Source organism: Phaenicophaeus curvirostris, chromosome 7 (genome assembly GCF_032191515.1).
Source record: "Phaenicophaeus curvirostris isolate KB17595 chromosome 7, BPBGC_Pcur_1.0, whole genome shotgun sequence".
NCBI lineage: Eukaryota > Metazoa > Chordata > Aves > Cuculiformes > Cuculidae > Phaenicophaeus > Phaenicophaeus curvirostris.
This window is the reverse complement of record NC_091398.1, coordinates 22,813,790-22,834,252: the sequence shown is the minus strand read 5'-3', so window position 1 is coordinate 22,834,252 and position 20,463 is coordinate 22,813,790. Positions and strand designations below refer to the sequence as shown.

At 35.5% G+C, this 20,463-nt stretch overlaps 1 protein-coding gene across 4 annotated transcripts in view; it reads right to left on the bottom strand.

Moving 5' to 3' along the window:
* Positions 1–229: 229 nt before the first annotated feature.
* GRB14 (growth factor receptor bound protein 14) overlaps positions 230–20,463 on the bottom strand; it is a 61,574-nt gene continuing 41,340 nt past the window's right edge. For 3 of the 4 annotated variants that reach the window (XM_069861205.1, XM_069861202.1, XM_069861203.1), the window contains 11 exons: positions 20,207–20,328; positions 17,949–18,023; positions 13,883–14,020; positions 12,698–12,808; positions 12,412–12,507; positions 11,741–11,821; positions 8,903–9,019; positions 8,749–8,806; positions 8,570–8,657; positions 5,294–5,387; positions 230–1,229 (listed from right to left, as the gene is read on the bottom strand). In XM_069861205.1, coding sequence (XP_069717306.1) covers positions 1,083–1,229; positions 5,294–5,387; positions 8,570–8,657; positions 8,749–8,806; positions 8,903–9,019; positions 11,741–11,821; positions 12,412–12,507; positions 12,698–12,808; positions 13,883–14,020; positions 17,949–18,023; positions 20,207–20,299 — 1,098 coding nt within the window. In that variant the 5' untranslated portion in view covers positions 20,300–20,328 and the 3' untranslated portion in view covers positions 230–1,082. The remainder of the gene's footprint in view (positions 1,230–5,293; positions 5,388–8,569; positions 8,658–8,748; positions 8,807–8,902; positions 9,020–11,740; positions 11,822–12,411; positions 12,508–12,697; positions 12,809–13,882; positions 14,021–17,948; positions 18,024–20,206; positions 20,329–20,463) is intronic. The other variant, XM_069861204.1, reaches the window with a different exon arrangement.

The following is a 20,463-nucleotide window of genomic DNA, read 5'->3' as shown; positions in this document are numbered from 1 at the left end:
CTCATCCAAAATTTGGCTTGGTCTACTGTAACAGTTCTCTTTAGTTGGAATGTTAGATATTCAGTAATCTCTAAAGATGTGTTTACTGGTAGCTATAGTGAAATTCTTATTCTGTTATAAGTAATAAAATAAGTTAGGAAATGACTGAAAATACATTCTCACCAGGTTTTCAGTGAAGACTAAAGTTCATTAGATTTACCCCTTTTTGTAAGCACTGCAAATATTTTTAAATATTGTAAATTTGTAAATATTATTATAACATTACTTTTATTTTTTTAAGGGCAACTGAAGTTGATTCCCTCCCCAACTCTGTAACAATACACAGTGCTTAGCAGGTGTCTCTCTCCCTCTCTCTGTTAAGAGACTGTAGGTATACACTAAACTGCATTATGCACTACATGATGCTTTATGCATGTTTATACATATCACAGCCAAGTAATTGACAGTCCAGCTCTGTATAAAGATCCAGCTTTAGCCATTAGATTAGAGAAAAAAATCCTTTTAAAATATTACAACAGTAATAGCACTACTCAATACAACTGATCAGTTTTAAGTAGTTTTAATGATTTTTCACTTTTTGTATATGATAATCCTCAAAGTAGCATTCAAAAATATAGTGCAAAATATTTATTCATTTTATTTACAAGTAAAATATGCAGTTCAGCTTCTTATCGTACTCTTCTATGTGATAAACAAAAATTATGAGAAACATTTGAAGAGACAAAAAGTTAAATTTAAACCTAAGAACAAAAGATCTTCCCTTCAGTTATATTTTTGTAGGAGTTACAAAACATTATTTTTTTAAGTTGTTTTCAGTTGAAAAAAAAGCCAAAGGAAGTCCAAGACAACACTAAAGAATTACAGAGAAAATAATGGTTTTTTAAAACCATAAAGTTAATTTTGCTGCAACAATCACAAAGCAAAGTTCTTATCTATATTGAATACAATTTTTTTTTTTTGCAGCTTAAACATAGAAGCTTTACAATGTAATGCTTTTTCTCTTCCTATTATACAAATTGCCTGTAGGAGAAAAAGTATTCTGGTATCTTCCCTTCCCTCTGATGAAACAACAGATGCTTTGGTTAAAGAGCAATTCTTGCACAATAGTGTTTCAACTTGCAAGGCAGTACTCCTTTATTAAGTTGGTAGAATTCCACTAGCTGGATGAGATCAGTAAATCTGGTATGACCATCATCAAGGGTATAGAATAGCTTTCCATCATCTTCCAACTGTAAAAACGAAAAAACAAGATGAATTAAATGAAAGAATCCGGTTTTGCTATGGTATTCCTTCCCAATTTAAATACTTGTTTGAGAAGTCTTCTTGTAGACCGAGATATTCAACATCTCATGACTATTGAGAGCAGAGAAATACAGCAGTCATTCACAGCAAGATCAAAAACAAACAACAGGAAAATAATGCAGTCTACTTTCCTCTTTAAGTTAGGTACATCCTTTAAAGGCAAGAACAGTTAAATAAGTATAGGAATAGTCTTTTTGCATTAACAATACTACTTAATGCCTTTGCTTTGGAATGTTAGATGCAGTTAATAAGAACAGTAAGTTTTTAGAGTGAGAAGAAACAACCGAGTTTCAGCTTACTTAGGGATTTCCACCTTTGTTTCATTCACAATCTGTGTAACTGCTACATTTCTTATAATTTCTTTTGCAGGGTGCAATATGGCTATACAGTAGTGCACTGGTGTACTGGATAATGTCTGCTACACAAGAAACTGCCCATCACAAAATGGACAAGTAACTTGCTTGATATAGTACTATGTTCTTTGCTGCAGTAGAAAGAACAGCTGCAGCTCCAAACACGTGTATTAGCATAGATAGAGGAAAGAGAAAAGAAATTGCAAAAGATACCTTGAAAGATTACTTTTGACTTTTAGATGCTTAAAAATTTACCATCAGTATTTCCCTATTCTAGGTTCCTGAACATTTGCTCTCAGACAATTTGTATTGCACTAACTATATACTTTCTTGATGTATTCCCTCTACTGCTGATATGCCTAATACTAAGGAGCTTCAGTGCAATGCTGACCAATAAGTATTAATTCAAATAGAGGGTAAAAAAAACCTATCTCAACTATTTTAAAATAGAAAAGGGGAAAAAAGATACTTCACTAGATTAAAAAAGTAATGAACAGGAGATCCTGAATTTCAGCTAGTGTGGCATAGCAAAAGGTGTGCTATGGAAAGATATAACTGTCCCACTTCTGTACAAGGGAAGGGAGAAGATATAATTAGCTCTGTTACCTGTAGTCAAGATTTCTCACCTGAAGCACTTGTTGAACTGCTTATAACTCTCAGTTATACTACCCCTTTCTAACATGTCTGGAAGTAGTTTGTAATTTCTTTATTCTCAGACTTTGGTCAATCCAGGCCAAACACTGCAATGTGTGCATTTGCAAGCTCTGTGCTCCAACCAAGAACCTTAAAATGGATTATCAACCATTGGACTTTTCTTACGCATGCAGTTTTCCTGCCAACATACTCAATACCAGGAAGAATTTACAATTCACATGTTTCTTGACCAGGATTTTGGTTTTAGCTTATTTTTCCCTCCCAAACCTTGAATTGAATACCAGACAGATTGCTAATTCTAAAGCAATCAATATTTTGCAGCATAAAGATTAATAACAAAGTTATGTTGCCCAGGAACCTGACGTTCTCTGCAAGCTAAGAAGGATGTTATGAAAGAACATTTATTGGAAAAAGATGGTGCCAGAAATGTATACCAATTGTTCTTTCACATGGACTACTAAACTGCTAATTTGAAAATAGACTACACTGAATTTAACTTTTATCAGCTCAAGGCAGTAAGGCTGAAAAATAATTCCAAACTATTAAGTTCTCCAATTTTCACAGTATGGGATCCCAAATGTATCTCAAAGGTTTTCTTTTCAACTTGCAATCAGTTCCCTGCCACCAACCTGCAATACCTGTTGCACGTTTACATGAGGCACCTGTTAACATGGGAACATGAGAGAAGCTTTAATTGGTAGGCTGCATGCAGTATCTGAAAGGACACATTTTTAAACACAATCTAACCTGAAACAATGTAAAATGTAAGAGAAAAATAATTTAGGCACTAACTTATTTTTAACTTGTAAAAAGACCTTCTAAATACCATTTATTTATTTATATTTAGTAGGAAAGTTTACCTTCTCTTCCCAATGACTTTGAAAAAGGCAAGAGTTTAGAAGAACAGCAGGATTTGAAGTTCAAAAAGGTAACCTTGATCTCCAAATAATAAGCTTACTTACTGCAACTTACTGCAGTAACACAAAATGCCTTGTTTCTTAGAAAATTATAACTTCATTTAGAAGACCAACAGCAAGTGGAAGAAAACCTCTCACCCCTCAAAAAATACTTTTCTGAACTCCTTAAAGAGTATTGTTCTAGCAAAAGCAGAGCATGCGGTATGTCACAGTATTGAGAATAGCTGAGGGGTGCTGAATGAGACTAGAAATTGAATGACAGAAAGGAATCAAAATATGCCTGTGGTTGGGGAACTAACAGTTTCAATATCCACATTCTCTCTCCGGATTAAGTTGTTCTCATTACAGATTTATTGCTTCTGGCAACTTGCTTAGGAGAAATACCTTTACTTTAAAAACAAACAATCAAAAGTTTCCTTCCTGAAGCGCTAAAGGGCTTCTACACTATCAGCATGGAAGAAGTCACCCAAGTCTACAGACAGTCTATGTCAAAACAAAGAATTCCTTGTTCCTCCAAAGATTCTACAATAGGACAGCAAGGTTTTAGCATGTATGTATATGATTAACTCCTCAAATGCACTGCTGAGGAACATTAGAATTGACTGAATAATTGACTGAAGAGGAGAACCATCCAGCTCAGAGGAAATGGAAGGTAAGTGCAGCTTCTGCTGCATCTGGTCTTGTAGAAAAGAGGGTCTGTTTCCAGACATGGAAGGAAAAAGTGGTCTCCTAAATTTTAGAGTTAAATGCCATCACAATGAAATAGAATCATCCAGTATTCGTACCGAGTTCAGGAGGTTTTTTAAAATACGCAACAGTGATCTCAAAGTAAATAATAGAAGTAACCACAGTTAATAAAAGCACAAAAATCTTACACCTGGGATTCTGATCACAGAGCACTTTCTGATGCTCACAGGATCCAGGGCATAGCTATCACTTTTGGATAAAGGACTCCTCCATTGTTTGTACCTAGCATGATGAAAACCCTGAGCAATTCTTTTTACTGCCATTGATTCATTCCTTTGTTCCTCCCAAATAATGTTTCAGTTTTATTCTACAGGAATGGGGAGGATATCAGCTCCAAGCCTAGGTAAGGCATACAGAAATTTGGTAAATAATCATGGAGGATTACCAGATCAGAAACAAAACAAACAAACAAACAAAAAAAATCCACTACACTCATTTCTACTGAGAAACAGCAGGATCTCATAAAAAAATACAGTAGCAAGAAACATGGAGGCTACAGAATTATGTAGTCTGGAAGAAAGGTACTTGTGAAGAGAGAAGAAAAAGCTATAGGTCTGGTGTTATGTCAAGTATCTATAGCTAAAACACATAATGCAAATGTGTTCCTCATCTCAACAGAAGCTGCCTGTAAAGAAAACAGTATAAACCTGCTCTGGAAGGAGTGGAAGGGATACAGAAAGCTGGCTAATTCAAGCAGGAGGTTGGATGATATCTCCAATGAAAACTGATTGAAATATGATTTCAATTTAGGAAATTTCAGCTTACCTCTAAGTAGCTGGACTAGCTAAATAAGGGTAACACTTGTTTTACTTAAATTGTTCCTCCGAAGAAGACTTGGACCACAATAACAAGAATCAAAAAGAGAGGTCAGACAAAAATGTTTGACACCAAACAGTGAAACTCTCCTGAGCAGATTATCCAGTGAGATACACACACACACACACACACACACACGTCATAGACAGTGCACCTAAACAGATGACTAAAAAGAAATAGTGCACATACTGAAAAATGAAAAGGCAATATGACCTTTATTAAAACATGATTTTCATTGCTTCTACTCGAGTTCAAATAGATTTGTCTGTTTTTTCAAGACAATTTTTAGGATTCCATAATACTAGTACAGCTTCATAAAAGATCAAACAGCAAAGCTCAAAAAGGTTAAATTCTACTCAAGATTACTGGTTATTTTTAGTGATACAGGTATTATGTTTACATGTTCCATATAGCAGCAAAAGAAAAAAATCCATCAATATTTTATCACAATTATTCAATTGTTTTGTTTTATAATTGTATATATACACTGAAACATTTACTTACCGGTACAATTTGAAAATGCTTTATTTTTAATCCATGACTCAGTGACAATACAAATGTTTTGGGATTACTTTGGCTATCACGTACCAGGAATACCCTAAAAGAGATTGAAAATTTTTGCAGTAAGATTACTCCAGAAAGCCTTTTGTAATCATCCAGTTAAAACTTGTAAATTCATTACAGTAAGTATTAGTGAAAAGCAAAAATAATCACAATTATGTAAGTTACGCTTTAGATCAGTATTTCTTTGCAAATGTCTCACAGAAAGACTTTTTCTGAAATTCTTCTTCACCTCATCTATTATGGGAAAAATATGCATTCTCAAAATGAATGACACTGCAGGCGCTAGTTTTTACACTGCATAGAATTACAATGCATCTCTTCAGACAGAAGAGCACCCTCGAAGTTTGTGCTTTAAACAAAATTTTACTTTGGACTCTGAAAGTTACCTAAATCACAAATATTATAAGGAAAATTCAAAATGTAGTTCAACAGGAAGTTTGCAGGAAAAGGCAGTGCAAGGCATACCAGAATTATTTTCATACCTGGTTAATATTCATAAACACGTACTCACTTCAAATCACATCATTCTCAATGCCCAACAGTGTCACTGTATCTATTTAATTGATAACTTATTCCAGCCATGGTATGGACAGACATAATTTTGTCACAACCCTGGTAGAGTAATCTGGTACAGGCAGAGGATGGTTACCAATAAGAGACAGCTTTCATTGAATCACTAAGTGTGTAGTATCAGCACAGAAGAACAGTTTGGAGGACAGAGAGGAGGTACCTGATTCACAGCTTTATAGTGGAGAGACCCTGAACTGTTTGTACAGTGCTGGTCTGGAAAATAGCTAACAAACATACCAAACAAGGGAAAAGTAAGGGCAGATATCGGCAAGCACGTTCCTCTTACAGGACACAAAAGAAAGGGGTAAGATGGACTTGCAGGAATCAACCAAGCACTAGTGACCACCTACTTTTGCCCAACTCCATCCCAGAAATTACAGCACAATTATATGAAAAGAAAGGATTTCAGGAGAAGAAAGCTTGCACTGGATTTTCACTAACAGCATGGATCCAAACTACTGATTTTATCCTCAAAGTTTTTGAGAGTTCTATTTGTACAAAGTAAGAAAATACCTGGAATTAAGGAATTTGTAAATTATAAACTTTTCTATCAAAACCCCACCCAGTCTAATTCGGAGCTCTGATACTAATTCAATTATTAAAGAGGGACAACTGTCAACTCAGGACATGGCTTGTAAGAGCACACAACAAGTATAAGGACAACTAAGAGTTCTCAATAACTCTCCTAACAAGCTCTCTCTCACCATCTAGTGGCTTTTCACCCTCTCCAGGACACAAACACAATTTTTCAGAGCACAGTTACTAAGATCCTTTGCATAAACTTAAATCTTCTGCATGTTTGTCTATAAGGACTGGCATTTTACTTTTTTCAGAAAAATTATACAGGTTTATGTTCCCATTCATCAGCTCTTTAAAGTCCATTTTCTTACTTTTATCCTGATTTAACAGCAAAGCTAAGCAATATTTCTCTTCCTTCACATAAAGAGTTCTTTACTCTTTTCTAACCTTATCACAATAGATCTAGTTTAGTTGTCAAAGAACCTTTAAAAAGATCACTTTAATATGAAGAAAGGGTGGTAGATCATAGAATCTTTGCAATGCTTGTTGGAAGGGGGCTTTTTAGACATGCTGGATAGCTCCAAACAAATGTTCCTTCATAAACATACAGGGAATTCTCTGAATGACCAGTTGGTTTTTTTCATGGGCCATTATCCCATTCATCAGTCAGATGCCGATCAGTTCACAATCCTGTTAACCATTTATCACTGAAAAGTCTTCAAATGTCCCCTAGGGAAAATATAAAATCTACAATATTGCTACATAAACTTCTTTAAGGAAGTTCATTTTACACCAGAACAGTAAATCCAAAAACCTTATTCCTTCACAGCACGCTTCAAGATTGTTGCTGTCCCTAATTCTGTTATTGCCTTATTCAAGTATGGACACTACTGTAGATTCTTTACATACTAGTCCCTTTATCTTCCAAAGCCATCACAAATAGCGTATTTGTTAGTACATATGGTATTACAGAGCTTCCACCACCTCTGTCATATATGCAGGAGACCTTCCTACTTGGGATCACATTAAAAGGCTCAACATGGATTATTTTCTCTGCTCCTCCTCCCTGCCCCAGAAACTAAAATATTATTATCCCTATGAAAACCTTTTTATTTCTGGTGATAATTCGTTTTTTCAGCTCATTAAAAAGACAGAATTTGTCAGGTGCTGTAATGTATTCATAACTTCACTGTAATTCCTGAATATGTATTATATTTGGCAGCATAGGAGTACTCATAGTACCGTGTTCTAACCAATTCTAGATACTGCATGCAAGAGTATCTTCCTCACTAAATCTAGAATGCACATCTATGAATAGATCCAACAATATAACATAAACATCACTGCACAAAACTAATGTTAGCAAGGTATTCACTTACTCATCTCAAACACTTAATCTAAACCTGAAGCAATTTAACCAGTTAGCTGATATTACAGGTATGTAACTGGAAACAGAGTCAGAGAACTTAAGAGTTTTATGGAATTACTCTTTGAATGAAGGCAGCCCCAGTTTATATTTAATATAGGAGTAAGAATAAAAATATAGAAATTAAAACCAGGAGGATTTGAACATAAAATACCTACTTGCTTTGTTATTTTTAAAATTAATATTTAAATGAGAGAAAAATAATAGTGAATAGTCTTATCCTAAGGTTTCTTGTTTACTATTAAGGGATAATTAAATTTTTAGTTATCTCATGAGGAAAAGCATACTTTCTTTTTCAGTGAATGTCCCTGTACAGTTCATCCTAAAATAATGGTAGTTGATGTTTTCAGGCTTTCTTTCATTCTTCTGTCACTAATAAGAGATACAAAAGACACTGGTGCCAAAGTTGACAGTGCCCAGAGAATACTGTGCAAATACAGAGCTCAAGTGCCTGGCTCTGAACAGACATAAGTAACCTGTCAGTGACAGAACTGGAGTGTTAGATCACCACTTTATTGCTTCCAAAAGATATAAAACAGAAACCAACTGATCCCCAGATAGCCCTGTATAAAAGAACTTTTATTTCTGTTAGGTAAATGTAAAATCTTCCTTCCTCCACCTTCCCCACTGATAAGTACATGAAAATAGCAGTTGTTGACTAGAAATGTGTCACATAAGTATTACATGAAGAATTAGCTTACCCATCTACAAGTCCATGCTGCAAAATAAGCCTCTGAGCCTCTTCTCTAGAGATTTTATGATGAAACCATGACTGAGATCTGTGTATAGCTGTAGAAATAAATATCTTTAAAAAACTTGTTGCCTTTATTGAAAGAACCAGCTATTTCATTTCCCTGGCAATGAATTAACTCACACATACCCATGTTAGACATGGCAACAGGACTACTGTGTGAGTTGAGTCGTAAACACCCTCTTTTCTGTATAAGAAAGAAGTAAAAACATTACTTCAAAGCTTTTTTGCTTTGAAAAAAAAATCAGAAAATACTATTCTGAAAAAACAAAGGTATTTATACCCGCCATGCTAGTCCTTCTTCAACTGCAACGGAAAGGGCTTCTGTTGGATTTTCTATAATTCTGCTTCTGTGTCCTGAGAAATCCATTGCTACTAACGAATTTTCTGAAATGCTTCTCTGCAACAAAGAAAAATAAATTTAATTTTTTTCATTTTTTAAAGACTCATCATTTAAAAGTGAGCTTCTGAGAAAACATGTTTTCTAAGTGGTGCTTCAAGTATCTGCAGTGATTCCCATCAGAGCTAAACTCATTTTACCCTAGGGAGCATTTGTAATTCAAGTATGCTGCTGCAAAGCTCAATTTTACAGTCTGGCAGGACAGACCATCTTTTTGCATTACTGCAATAGATGATAAATATGTCACTTTACCATAAACTCTATTTCTATTTTAAATTATTTTAACTATTTTTAAATGTACCTATCCCTTTGTTTGTCAAAAGCAGTCATGAAACTGCTATTAAATTATCCAAGTAACAGAAAAAGAGACAAAATACAAAATTCTCACACATAACCATTAAATTAAGAAAGATTTGAAATATTTTGCAATAGGTATGTCCTGAATTTATATAATTCCTATATGAATTGTCACTCAGAGTTTACTGGAGCTAAGCATTGAAAACAGCCATTTCTATGGAGTTTAAATATTATTTTAATACATCTCTTAACTCCTATCACAGACTCAACAACTGTAGGATCTGTTACAAAAAACAGGATAAGAAGCACTGAAGTTTGACTAGTCTTAAAACTCACCAAAATACTTCTCAGAAACCAACATTTACAAAATGCTTAATACAGGTTGTAATGGTTCAAATGTTGGCAGGCATTGCAGTACCAAATAACTGGTAAGATAAAATAACACCAAGAACAATAAAACACCAAATAAAATAAAACCAAGAACATTCTAGGACTCTTAAGGTAACGGAACATCTGGAACACAAGAGGCCCAGATTTCTGTAGGATTAGCAAAGCTTCCCAGTCCAAAATCAAAGCAGTGCTTTTTTGTTCCTGTTTGTTTATGAGCATGAATATAACTAGAAATGGAAAACAGCAATTCTGTTCTGTTTTATTCTTGACACTGTAGTCTAAGGTCTGCCTGACACCAAAGTTAAAAAACAAGGGCAAAATAAGAGAAAATGTTTGCCTCTAGGAGAGTGGATCTCCTTGTAGCTGACATGGTGGTGAGTTATTGAAGAATCATAGAATCATAGAATAACCAGGTTGGAAGAGACCCACCGGATCATCGAGTCCAACCCTTCATAACAAACACTAAACCATGCCCCTTAGCACCTTGTCCACCCATGCCTTAAACACCTCCAGGGAAGGTGACTCAACCACCTCCCTGGGCAGCCTGTTCCAGTGCCCAATGACCCTTTCTGTGAAAATATTTTTCCTAATGTCCAGCCTCAATCTCCCCTGGTGGAGCTTGAGGCCATTCCCTCTTGTCCTGTTCCCTGTCACTTGGGAGAAGAGGCCAGCACCCTCCTCTCTACAACCTCCTTTCAGGTAGTTGTAGAGAGCAATGAGGTCTCCCCTCAGCCTCCTCTTCTCCAGGCTAAACAACCCCAGCTCTCTCAGCTGTTCCTCATAAGGCCTGTTCTCCAGCCCCTTCACCAGCAGAATGTGAAATATGGAAGTGGTTCTCCTATGAAGTATGTTCATTAGCACTTAATTCCCAATTTATCCAGTTTGCTGTTTAATTCCTGAACTGCACACAAGCATAAAAGCAGTGCCATGCTTTCTATGGGTTATAGATTCTGCCTGTGTTAGAAGCTACATGAACTAAAATGCATGCAGCAGTGTAAGAGGAGAATCAGTAATGGGTCCCAGATCTGCTATAAAAGCAGCAGCTGGTTATTGTAACAGCTTCACGTAACAGAGAATAAAGACATGGTCAGTGTATTATGTACAGTTTTGAAGCCATGTTTATTAGCAGTATCAGTGAACACTATTTTTGCGAATACCTATAATAGAAAGTGCATACTGTAGGGGTTTTAACAGCAAGAACTATAATAAAAGCTAAAAAAACACCATAAAATCATTGTCACATGTCCCAACAACAAGTAATTTTTACCCAATTTGGCCAACAAAATCCACAAAAATTTATAAAAATCATTCATTGAAGAAGTGTCTAATCAAATGACTCATAAAGAACTGGGATACCATAAGATATCAAAGAAAGGGACAAACTGATCCAGTCCAGTCATCTGACTAAGGAGCTGTACACAGCATCTAGGACAGACTGTTGTTTCTCCAAAACCCATTTCTGCCAAATTACGGTGTTCCTCTGAAGTCCAGTCAGTGCTACACTAGGTGAAATTCATCTTAAGTACTCAATATTAAAAAAAGAACGTATTACTATATACTGAAAAGGATTTGTTATAGCTTTCTTATTAATCATTTACAGCATCTGTAACCTTAAACACTTCTTTTTTAATGCGTTTATCATAGAATCATAGAATCCCCAGGTTGGAAAAGACCCACTGGATCATCAAGTCCAACCATTCCTATCCTATCATTTATAATTCTCCTGCTCTGTTTTCAGAATTTTCTTTCATTCTTTTTGACGCAGAAAATAAGCCAATAAGCTCCCAAAATACTGGAGATATGAAAAAGGGAAAAAGCCTGTTAACTGGTCCAGACTACCTAATTTGTATTAAGTAAGCAAATTAATTAATTCAGTCTCTAATCAACCCTGACAGCTCTAAAGATTTTTGCAAGCATTTACAGGTATGAAGATTTGCGGGATCATGTCAGTAGTAAAACTGTCAAACAAGTCACTTAAAAATAGCATGATGGCAGAAACAATGTTTTTATTCATGGAGCTACTGTGGGACATACCATAGGTGTAATACTCAACGGACTGCAGCCACTTCTACCTTGATATGGTTGCATATAATTCTGATACAACTGCATCCCATACTAAAACCAGAAAATAACACGGTTAGCATTTAAAATTATAAACCTAAGCCAAGTAATTTTTTTCCAGGTGTAAAAGACAACACGTATTTTCTTACATCACTACAAACCAGGGATAAATGCTGCTAGGACAAGGAAATGCACAACATTGTTGTCATTGTTGCTATCCTTACAAATGTACACTCTGCATTAAATATTATACTACTCATTAATGTACAAACTGGCCTATTTCTATTTTGTCACAAGAAGACAGATTTTTAAAATATATCAATGATCCCTTGCTGTGTATTCTTGCAGGTTTCTTCAACATTAGTCAACAATCTCACTGAATTCAACACAGTTACACATAAGCATATGCTTAATGATAAATATTTGCAGGACTGAGGCTTCAAGACATCATCCCATCCTCTACAACTACTCCAGTAATTTAGGCTCTCTCCGTTTGCTGGGATGAAGAAAAAAAAGCTTTCAGAGTTCAAAATTGATATTGTGATTGCATGGGAACCTAGAATTATATTCCTTCTCTACCACACAATATCAAAATTTCACTCGGTAAACGTCAGCAAGAAGTTAATGCTACAGAGAAAAATTACCTTAAGCAATCTAATTGCTGTCATCCAACAGGTCCTACTTTGTTCATCATCTGCACAGAGTTGTTTCAGGTCTCTGGTTCCTCCTGATTTGTTAGGCTAGAAGGCCACAGCACATTTTTTTAGCATTAATTCATATCTTGAAGATAATACCTGTTGAAATAAAAGCCACTAATTCTCCTATCTTATAATAGACAGCTGAATACTGTTTTCAAAAATCTTAAAGAAACTTAAGCTTACCTAAAAACTGTGGCTTGCTTTAATATTTATCAGAATAATAAGCTTGTACCTTAAAGCAGAATCCGTAGTTTGTTGGTGCTCCAGAAATCTTTTTGCCAGTCAAAGACATGTACATATCACTATTGCTGAATTCACAGAAAAACTGAAGATGCCTTGGCTCCTACAAGGAAGAGCAATGTAATAGTGTTAGACTATTTTTAGCCAGCCTCTCCAGATAAGAAGCTCAGAAGAATATATTAGCTATACTGCTCCAAAATAGTTTTACATACTGCAGTTTTAACTGTGAAGTCACAAAATCTAGTAAAAGACAGCTCAACACTAATTTTCTAATGCAGAGAAAAAACACATCAAACTAGTCCAAGAGTTCATTCTTCTAGAGGGGGAGAAAAAACAAAGTACAAGTGACATGATTTCTGGGAAAATATCCACTAAAGTGAAGCCACAATAATATTAGAGTAGGAGTCAAGTTTTGAGAACAGCATGCATTTAAAATATCAAAATAAAATATACTTTCAGAATCTGAAAAACAGCACACTGTAATAATTACTGTCCAGTACTATTTCTAATGATTATCTCCATGCCTTAAGGTTAACTAAGTCAAGGAAACAAACAAAAGATATTTGCTGAAGGATACAAAAATAGCTCAATGGATACTCTGGCTGTTAACACAGAAAATTCAGAACAAGAAAAAACATTGTTTTAAGTGGTTTGTGTAAAAGGTGCCTGAACTCCAATGTATCCTGTTTAACATACTCAGTTTTAAAATACTGCCATCAAAAAGTTGAACTAGTAAAATGAAAAACTGCCCAGTGACAAAAATCTGAGAATTCTCAAAATCTTCCTGTAAAACCCTTCTATACATAGAGTTCTGTTTACTTTAGATAATCAAGAATTATGTCCATTTTTCAGAGCATCAACTTACACTTCAGAATTTTAACTACTATTTGAAAACTCGATTTAATAGGGAACTCTGTTAACTGACTAGGAAAATATTAACCAGAATAAAGCAAAGTTATCAGGCAAAAAGAAACTACTGTTTCTAAGACAACACTTTACCAATTTTATATCTCAATATCTCTCTAGTTTTTATCTATAATAAATAGATTACTTTTTGCCTTTTTATCACTATAAGCTGAAATTCAATTTATGATTATTATTACAACAAATGATAAATACACACACATTTGTTCTAACTTCACAGTTTTTTCTTTCTTCTTTTTTTTCCTTCCCCTACCTTAGATGTACCTTTAGTCGAAAAATAAAGACCAGATCTTCTCAAAAGGAAGTACAATTTTTTCCATGATTTTTTCCCCTGCTCCTTTGCATGCAAATAACCATGAATCTCAGGATATGTACTGGAGCTTAGGAACATCTGAAAGAAAATATCATAGATGCATTTTTCTTTCCATCTGAAAACAGCTTTCTGTTTCATAACATACTCAGACAGGACTAACGGGAATAAATGTCTAAATCCACTATTACACCATGGTAATTTAGTTATGATTGCATTGAGTACCTCTGATTTAAGGCATGTAGAATGTCACACAACTTCAAGGTATGCTAAGCAAGCTACATATTTATATGGAACATATGGTTTGAAATGAGAGCATTAGTTATGCAATATGTTGACTTCAGCAACAAAAGCAGTGTAAGAAGTTCTGATTCTATGCCTCAGACCCTATTTATATAAAACTGCAAATCAATGCTACCAACAGAAGAAAAAAACTCCACCCCTCCCCGCTGTGTTACAAACCAGATAAGGGAACTGATCTGAGTTAAAGTCAATTCAGTAAACAAATCACAAAATCACGACATGCCAAGTCAGGTAGATATTTCAAAAGGAGGGAACAAAGGTCTCAAGACCTGAAGTGGTGCTTAAGTAGGAGTTTTAGGAGCTTTAATTGAACCAAAACCAGAAGAGGCTGGACCAGTCACCAAGGCAGCTCCTGTCTGTGTGCTCAAGGTCATGTGGCAGAGAGTTTTAAAAAAAAATGCATCAGGAGGAAGGACAGAGGAATTCAAAGTCTAAGAGATCAGCCACTTCGCTTCCAGAACTGCAAGGAGAAAAAGGTGTGCACCTTCACAAGCCATAGAAAAGGAAGAACGATACAGAAAGGCAGATAAGTTAACTAATGCACTGAGAGAAGCTAACCGATGCATTGCCTCTCTCAAGATATTCAATAGCTTCTCTTGAGCCATTTCAACCTGACATTGTCAGAATACAACACAGCTGTTATCTCGCTAAGACCGAGTACGCAGTTTTACTCAGTTGGCAAAAGTTCCAAAAAGCTGGGAACCATGTTAACTTTATTGGAATTCCATGTAATACATTAATTTTTATTACCTTCTTCCAATAAAACTACTCAGAAATATGACTCACATCTAAACAGACTAACCTAGAATTCTTCAGTCTCCATATATGCAAAGGAACCTACATTTTCACTGAGCTCTTCAATGAACTTTGCCCCAGACTGGCCTGCAAAATCGTAAATATTATTCATGCTTACACAGAGATAGGGAACAAGGGATTTTCTGGTTGATATCTGCAGCTTTCATTGCTACATTTTCCTCCTGTCCACTGCCATTTCCAGAAAATCTGTATTGAGGACATGAAGCAACAGATTGCGAGGCAAGAGACAGTCTGGTCAGTAAGAAATTGCAGCAAAATGATGACATGAAAGTAATTTTAGAAGTACACCAAGTTCTTTGGCCACTAAATAAAGCAGTCCAACCAAGATACACAAAGTTTGTTTCACTTTCATTGTTTTCCTACCTTGCAATCAGATGCACGACTATACCACCTGTAGACCACCCTGAGCTAATTCAGTTTCACTGGTTTGAATGCAGAAACGTGGACTGACTTCATTCAATAGAAGAGTGCCCTAGCTCACAACTGTGAATGCCTTATGAATAGCTTCACCACTATTCACCTGAATAACTAAATTACAATAAGACTAGGTACTTCAATTGACATGTGCTGCTGGCACACAGCTGTGCTTATATTTAAGCTATTTCAGCCACATTGAAGCAGACAGGTAGGTCCTGGTAGGTGTTCCAGCCTGTTAATCTTCCCATTTGCCACGTATTAACAGGTTCACTGATAGTGAATATAAAGGCTGAATGAAAAAAGTATTTTAACACCACAAACAGAGTCAAATGGAAGCTTTAGGAAAATCTAAAAGAGTCAATGCATGGAAAAAGAAAAGAGCATCTTTTTAGGCTTTAGCATCTCTTCTGAAGACAAAAGGAGTAGTTGGCTCCCAGCCCACACAAGCCCCAGGATTTCTGCCTTAAGAGCTTCAAATCAGAAGCACCGTCATGAAAAATTTTTTTTTTCACTCAGCAGACCGAAGCAGAGGAGCAATACAAAGCTCAGCTTCAACAGTCACTGTTGTACCAATGCTATCCATTAATATAAAGTAGCAACAATGCTAGGAAAAAAGACAATCGTAAATCCATCTTTTTATTTCCAACACAGCTGAGGACTGTGTGAGAAAATATAACGTGAAAAAACTGTAGTCAAAACTATTAACTGTCAGAAGGAATGATCAGTAAAAATATTTCAGAGTGAAAACTGCATGTCTGTAATAAACGCTTAAAACTAGAAGTAGTATAAAGTATAACTTCCTTGGTTTTTTTGTTGCAGGTTGGTCTTGGCTGGTTTTTCAGTTGTTTTGGTTTGTTGGGATTTTTTAATGGAAGTTCATCCAAGAACTCCTGCACAATCCACAAAGGTATTCTCTATTTCATGCCTAATACATTTTATTCGATGAAATATGATTAAACAGACAATACAATGCAAAATAGCAACTGAGTAGAGTTCATAATAAATTGCTAAGCTAATAGCTATCAAAATGGGAAGAAATTACATATATATATAAAATTATTCTTAATCTTACCCACAAGCTCTGTATACATCCTATATATCACAGCATGTTCTGTCTCTAGAGCTTCAGGAAGTTTGTGCAAGGCTACATGGCAAACAGTTCCATTCTAAAATTCCTTATTGTTTTTTTCAAACTATTAAACTATATTTGCAAGCAAAAAAAGTATGTTCTAACTCAGGAGATGAGATTTTCTAAATTAAATGTTTACATTAGACCGCAAAATCTATTTTCTGTTTAGGTAGCAAGAGTGAACCAGTCTTCATTAGATATGCAGCATCTCTTGAAATTACCAAGGTTTTATATAGTTTTGTAAAAATTATTTACAGAATCTAGCACGTCAATTAATTTAATTAAATTAATTTAATTTTAATTTAATTTAAAATGGTTTTTACTGCATTTGGAATAATTTTCACCTCCTGACTAACATCCACTTCTATAAGGATATAAGCATTTCATAGAATCATAGAATCACCAGGTTGGAAAAGACCCATTAGATCATCGAGTCCAACCATTCCATTTAATACAGAAGAATGCTTTGAGAGTTAGTTCTTTTATGTTTTTCATTCACTCGTGGATGGTAAGGTAGACTTTATTATAGAGATGCAAAAAATATAGTATTTTTTATATTTCTTTTAATTCTACCTTAAACATCTTAGCTTATTGTGCTGCCTTTCCAATCACTCTCTATCCCTAAAGCTCACACATAGGGTTGTTGTCTTAAGGCCAGTGAAAGTTCTTCTATTAATTAATTTTTCTAGTGACAAGCAAACAAGAATGATGTGTATGTTTCCACCTTTATTACTCATTTTTCCCCTCTTTGAGGAGATGATGATCCTTCATATGGTCATTCTATGAAATTATTCCCACTGTAAATTAAAATCTTGTGTCCACTTACAAGATGACTAACATTGAATGACCTACCATTGTTTTTTTCCAAAGGCTACCGCACCCTTCAAGCTAACAAATCATCCTACTCAGTCTAAATTTTTCACTCATTAAGTTTAACCATTTACCTCTCTTCTGTAGCCATCTGTATCACATTACCAGTTCCTCATATTCTACCACGGCCTGCTTTTAAGTATGTGCTGGGCACTGCAGCACACCACATTTTTAAGGAAACAGGGTCTTTCACCTGAAATAGTCTAGGTGTTAACCATTTTTACTGCATTTTGTCTGTTTCAGCACACCTTGACTCCAAAAGAATGTGCAAGTTTCCAAGTGTGGTCACAAAAGAACTATCTGGAAAGAAGGCATCATTTCATATCTCATAAGGGAAAAGAATTATTAACCATGGGTTTGAGTTATTCAAAACCTAGCAACAGATGCAACAGTGACAAAAAGCTATGCTCACAAAACACAGGCAGTGAGAAAACCTGAGCTATGCTGGCTCATCTTCATTCAAAGATTACATACCTGTAATATCCCAGAGTGGCTTACAGCTGCATTAGTCTCACTTGGAAAAGATATCATATGATCTGGGAAAAACCTCTGCAACAATAATAATTTGTATCAACATTCCATAAAAATAAATATAAAACTTCCTATCTCTTTTGGATGTAAAATTAAAATTCAATGAAGCACAAGATACTGCACATTCACTGATCCAATAATTTAAGTTTGCCTTAATATCATTCCTAAATTTGTGACATCCTAAACATTATTTGCTGAAAAACTTAGAATTTTGAGAAAACATTAATGGTCTCTGGGAGTTAGAGGGTTTCATAGACCAGTGCAAGTCATATTGCAGTACTCGGCCCTTAGTGTTGTTTTCCTAGTAGTAAGTACTATTGCTGTCGACATATAAGGGTTGCCTGGGGCTTCATATGCTACAGGAAGGACATACACCAGCATTCTGGAAAAAATATTGTTTTCAATTGTTTTCATTACACTAGAAACCCATTAAAATATTTTGGAATAACTTCCATTAATAGAGAACGAGTCCTCTCAGGACTGTGGGTTTTTTTAATTGTCTATTTTGTATGATATGAATATGAATTAAGATAAAAATCTGACTACGTCAATATTGTTAAGAAGTACACATTTGAAGTGCTGATTTCATTACCAAGGAAACATCAAGGTGTAATTTATGGGACAGACCTGTAGTTGGAGAGTTCAATATAATCATGCAAATATAAACCAGCCAAGAGTTTGACCATTACTAATGAAGTTTTCTCAAGGTCTGGACAAGCTTGAAACTTTTAAACTGAAAGAGGGTAGACTTAGATTAGATACAAGGAAGATGTGTTTTACAATGAGGATGATGAAACACTGGAACAGGTTGCTCAGAGAGGTGGCAGATGCCCCATCCATAGAAATATTCAAGGTTAGACTGCGCTCTGAGCAACCTGATCTAGTTGAAGATGTCCCTGCTCAATGCAGGAGGTGTGGACTAGATGACCTTTAAAGGTGACTTCCAACCCAAACTATCCTACAGTTCTAATATTTTCCTGAGCACAGAATGTCCATTGACTTTCCCTTTTAATAATACTGAACTACTGGTAGGGTTAATTCACATCAACTCATTTCTGATAAGCATTCTTGCTACACTTGGGACTGCAGTAGCCAGAAGAATGACTCAACAGGAACAGTAAGGATTCTGGTTAGCCCCAGCAGCTGATGCTAGTTATAGGTGCATGTCTGCCACACTCCATAGCTGGTTCCAATCACTGGTTAACCAATTAACAAACAGAGTTATTCTTTGAAAGCTTCTCTACTAACTGTAGCCCATCTCAAGCTCAGAATTTTTTACAGTGCAAGGGTATCTCCATATCAGGGAAGTACATTTGCCCAGAGAAACATAGGTGAGGCAAGGAAGAAAACCTCAGATCTCTTGTATCGTTTGGTGTCTTAATATTTACCTCTTCATCCTTTTCACAGGTAGATAATTTGAGTTCCCTTCCACTTTTCACCTTTCAAGTCCTCATACATTTCTGCTATTTCTCCCTTTGACATCTGAAACAAGCTCCCTTTATAAGAGACATCATTAGGAGTGATCCAAACACACCATACACTTCAGCGACCAGATGGTGAGTTTCTCCTGCTGAGCCACGACTACTTCCATGGCCTCTGCTATCAGCCAAGGTTTGATTCAGTAGCATTAACCTTTGGCAACATCCTCGAGTTACTAATTTTCTTTGCTCCCTTCCCATTCCTTACATATACTAACTTTGGCTTCACTTTGACTTACTCTTAATAGGTTATGGCTGCTCACAGCCTTTTCTGTCAGTTGTCATTTAGCAGCAGCTATGAGAAGCTGCCATTGGGCAGCACTGGGTCATAACATTCATAAAATCATCTTTACTAAAGATGCCCCTCCTCACACTGCTTCATTTTACATTTTGTCATCGCTTGATGGCAACTTTACTCAATTTCAAACATTTTATTTTGTCACAAGTCCATGTCCAAAGCACAATAAAATTAAACCCATGTCTGACCTCTCACCCAAAAAAACAAAGTAAGAAGTATGAACATGGCTGTTTTACAATTGCAACGCAGGGAACAGCCAACAGTTACACTCACTACACTACATACCTATATCCTATATATTCCCTTCCAATCATGCCTTTTGACTCATGTTATACTAACAGCTTTACACTCTGCCTATCAGTGCATAGCAGAAAGGATTATTTTGCTGCAACAGCAATTGCACAAGATATAATGTTAGGACTTACCAGTGGATTTTTAAAAAATTCATACTTGGCGTAATTCTTTCTAAAATACAGTTTGTTATCCTCTTCTATTACCCAATTTGACTGGACTTCCATCACTAATTCATGGTCCTCTATAGCTCTTCCTGTAAAAATACAAAAAAATTTTTAAAAAGACCATGTAACCTGCACCTAAAAGCCTAGGAGTAGAATATGAAAATACAAAGTTCAGATGATAAAAATATGATTAAATTAAATGAATACAAAACATGAAACAAGCA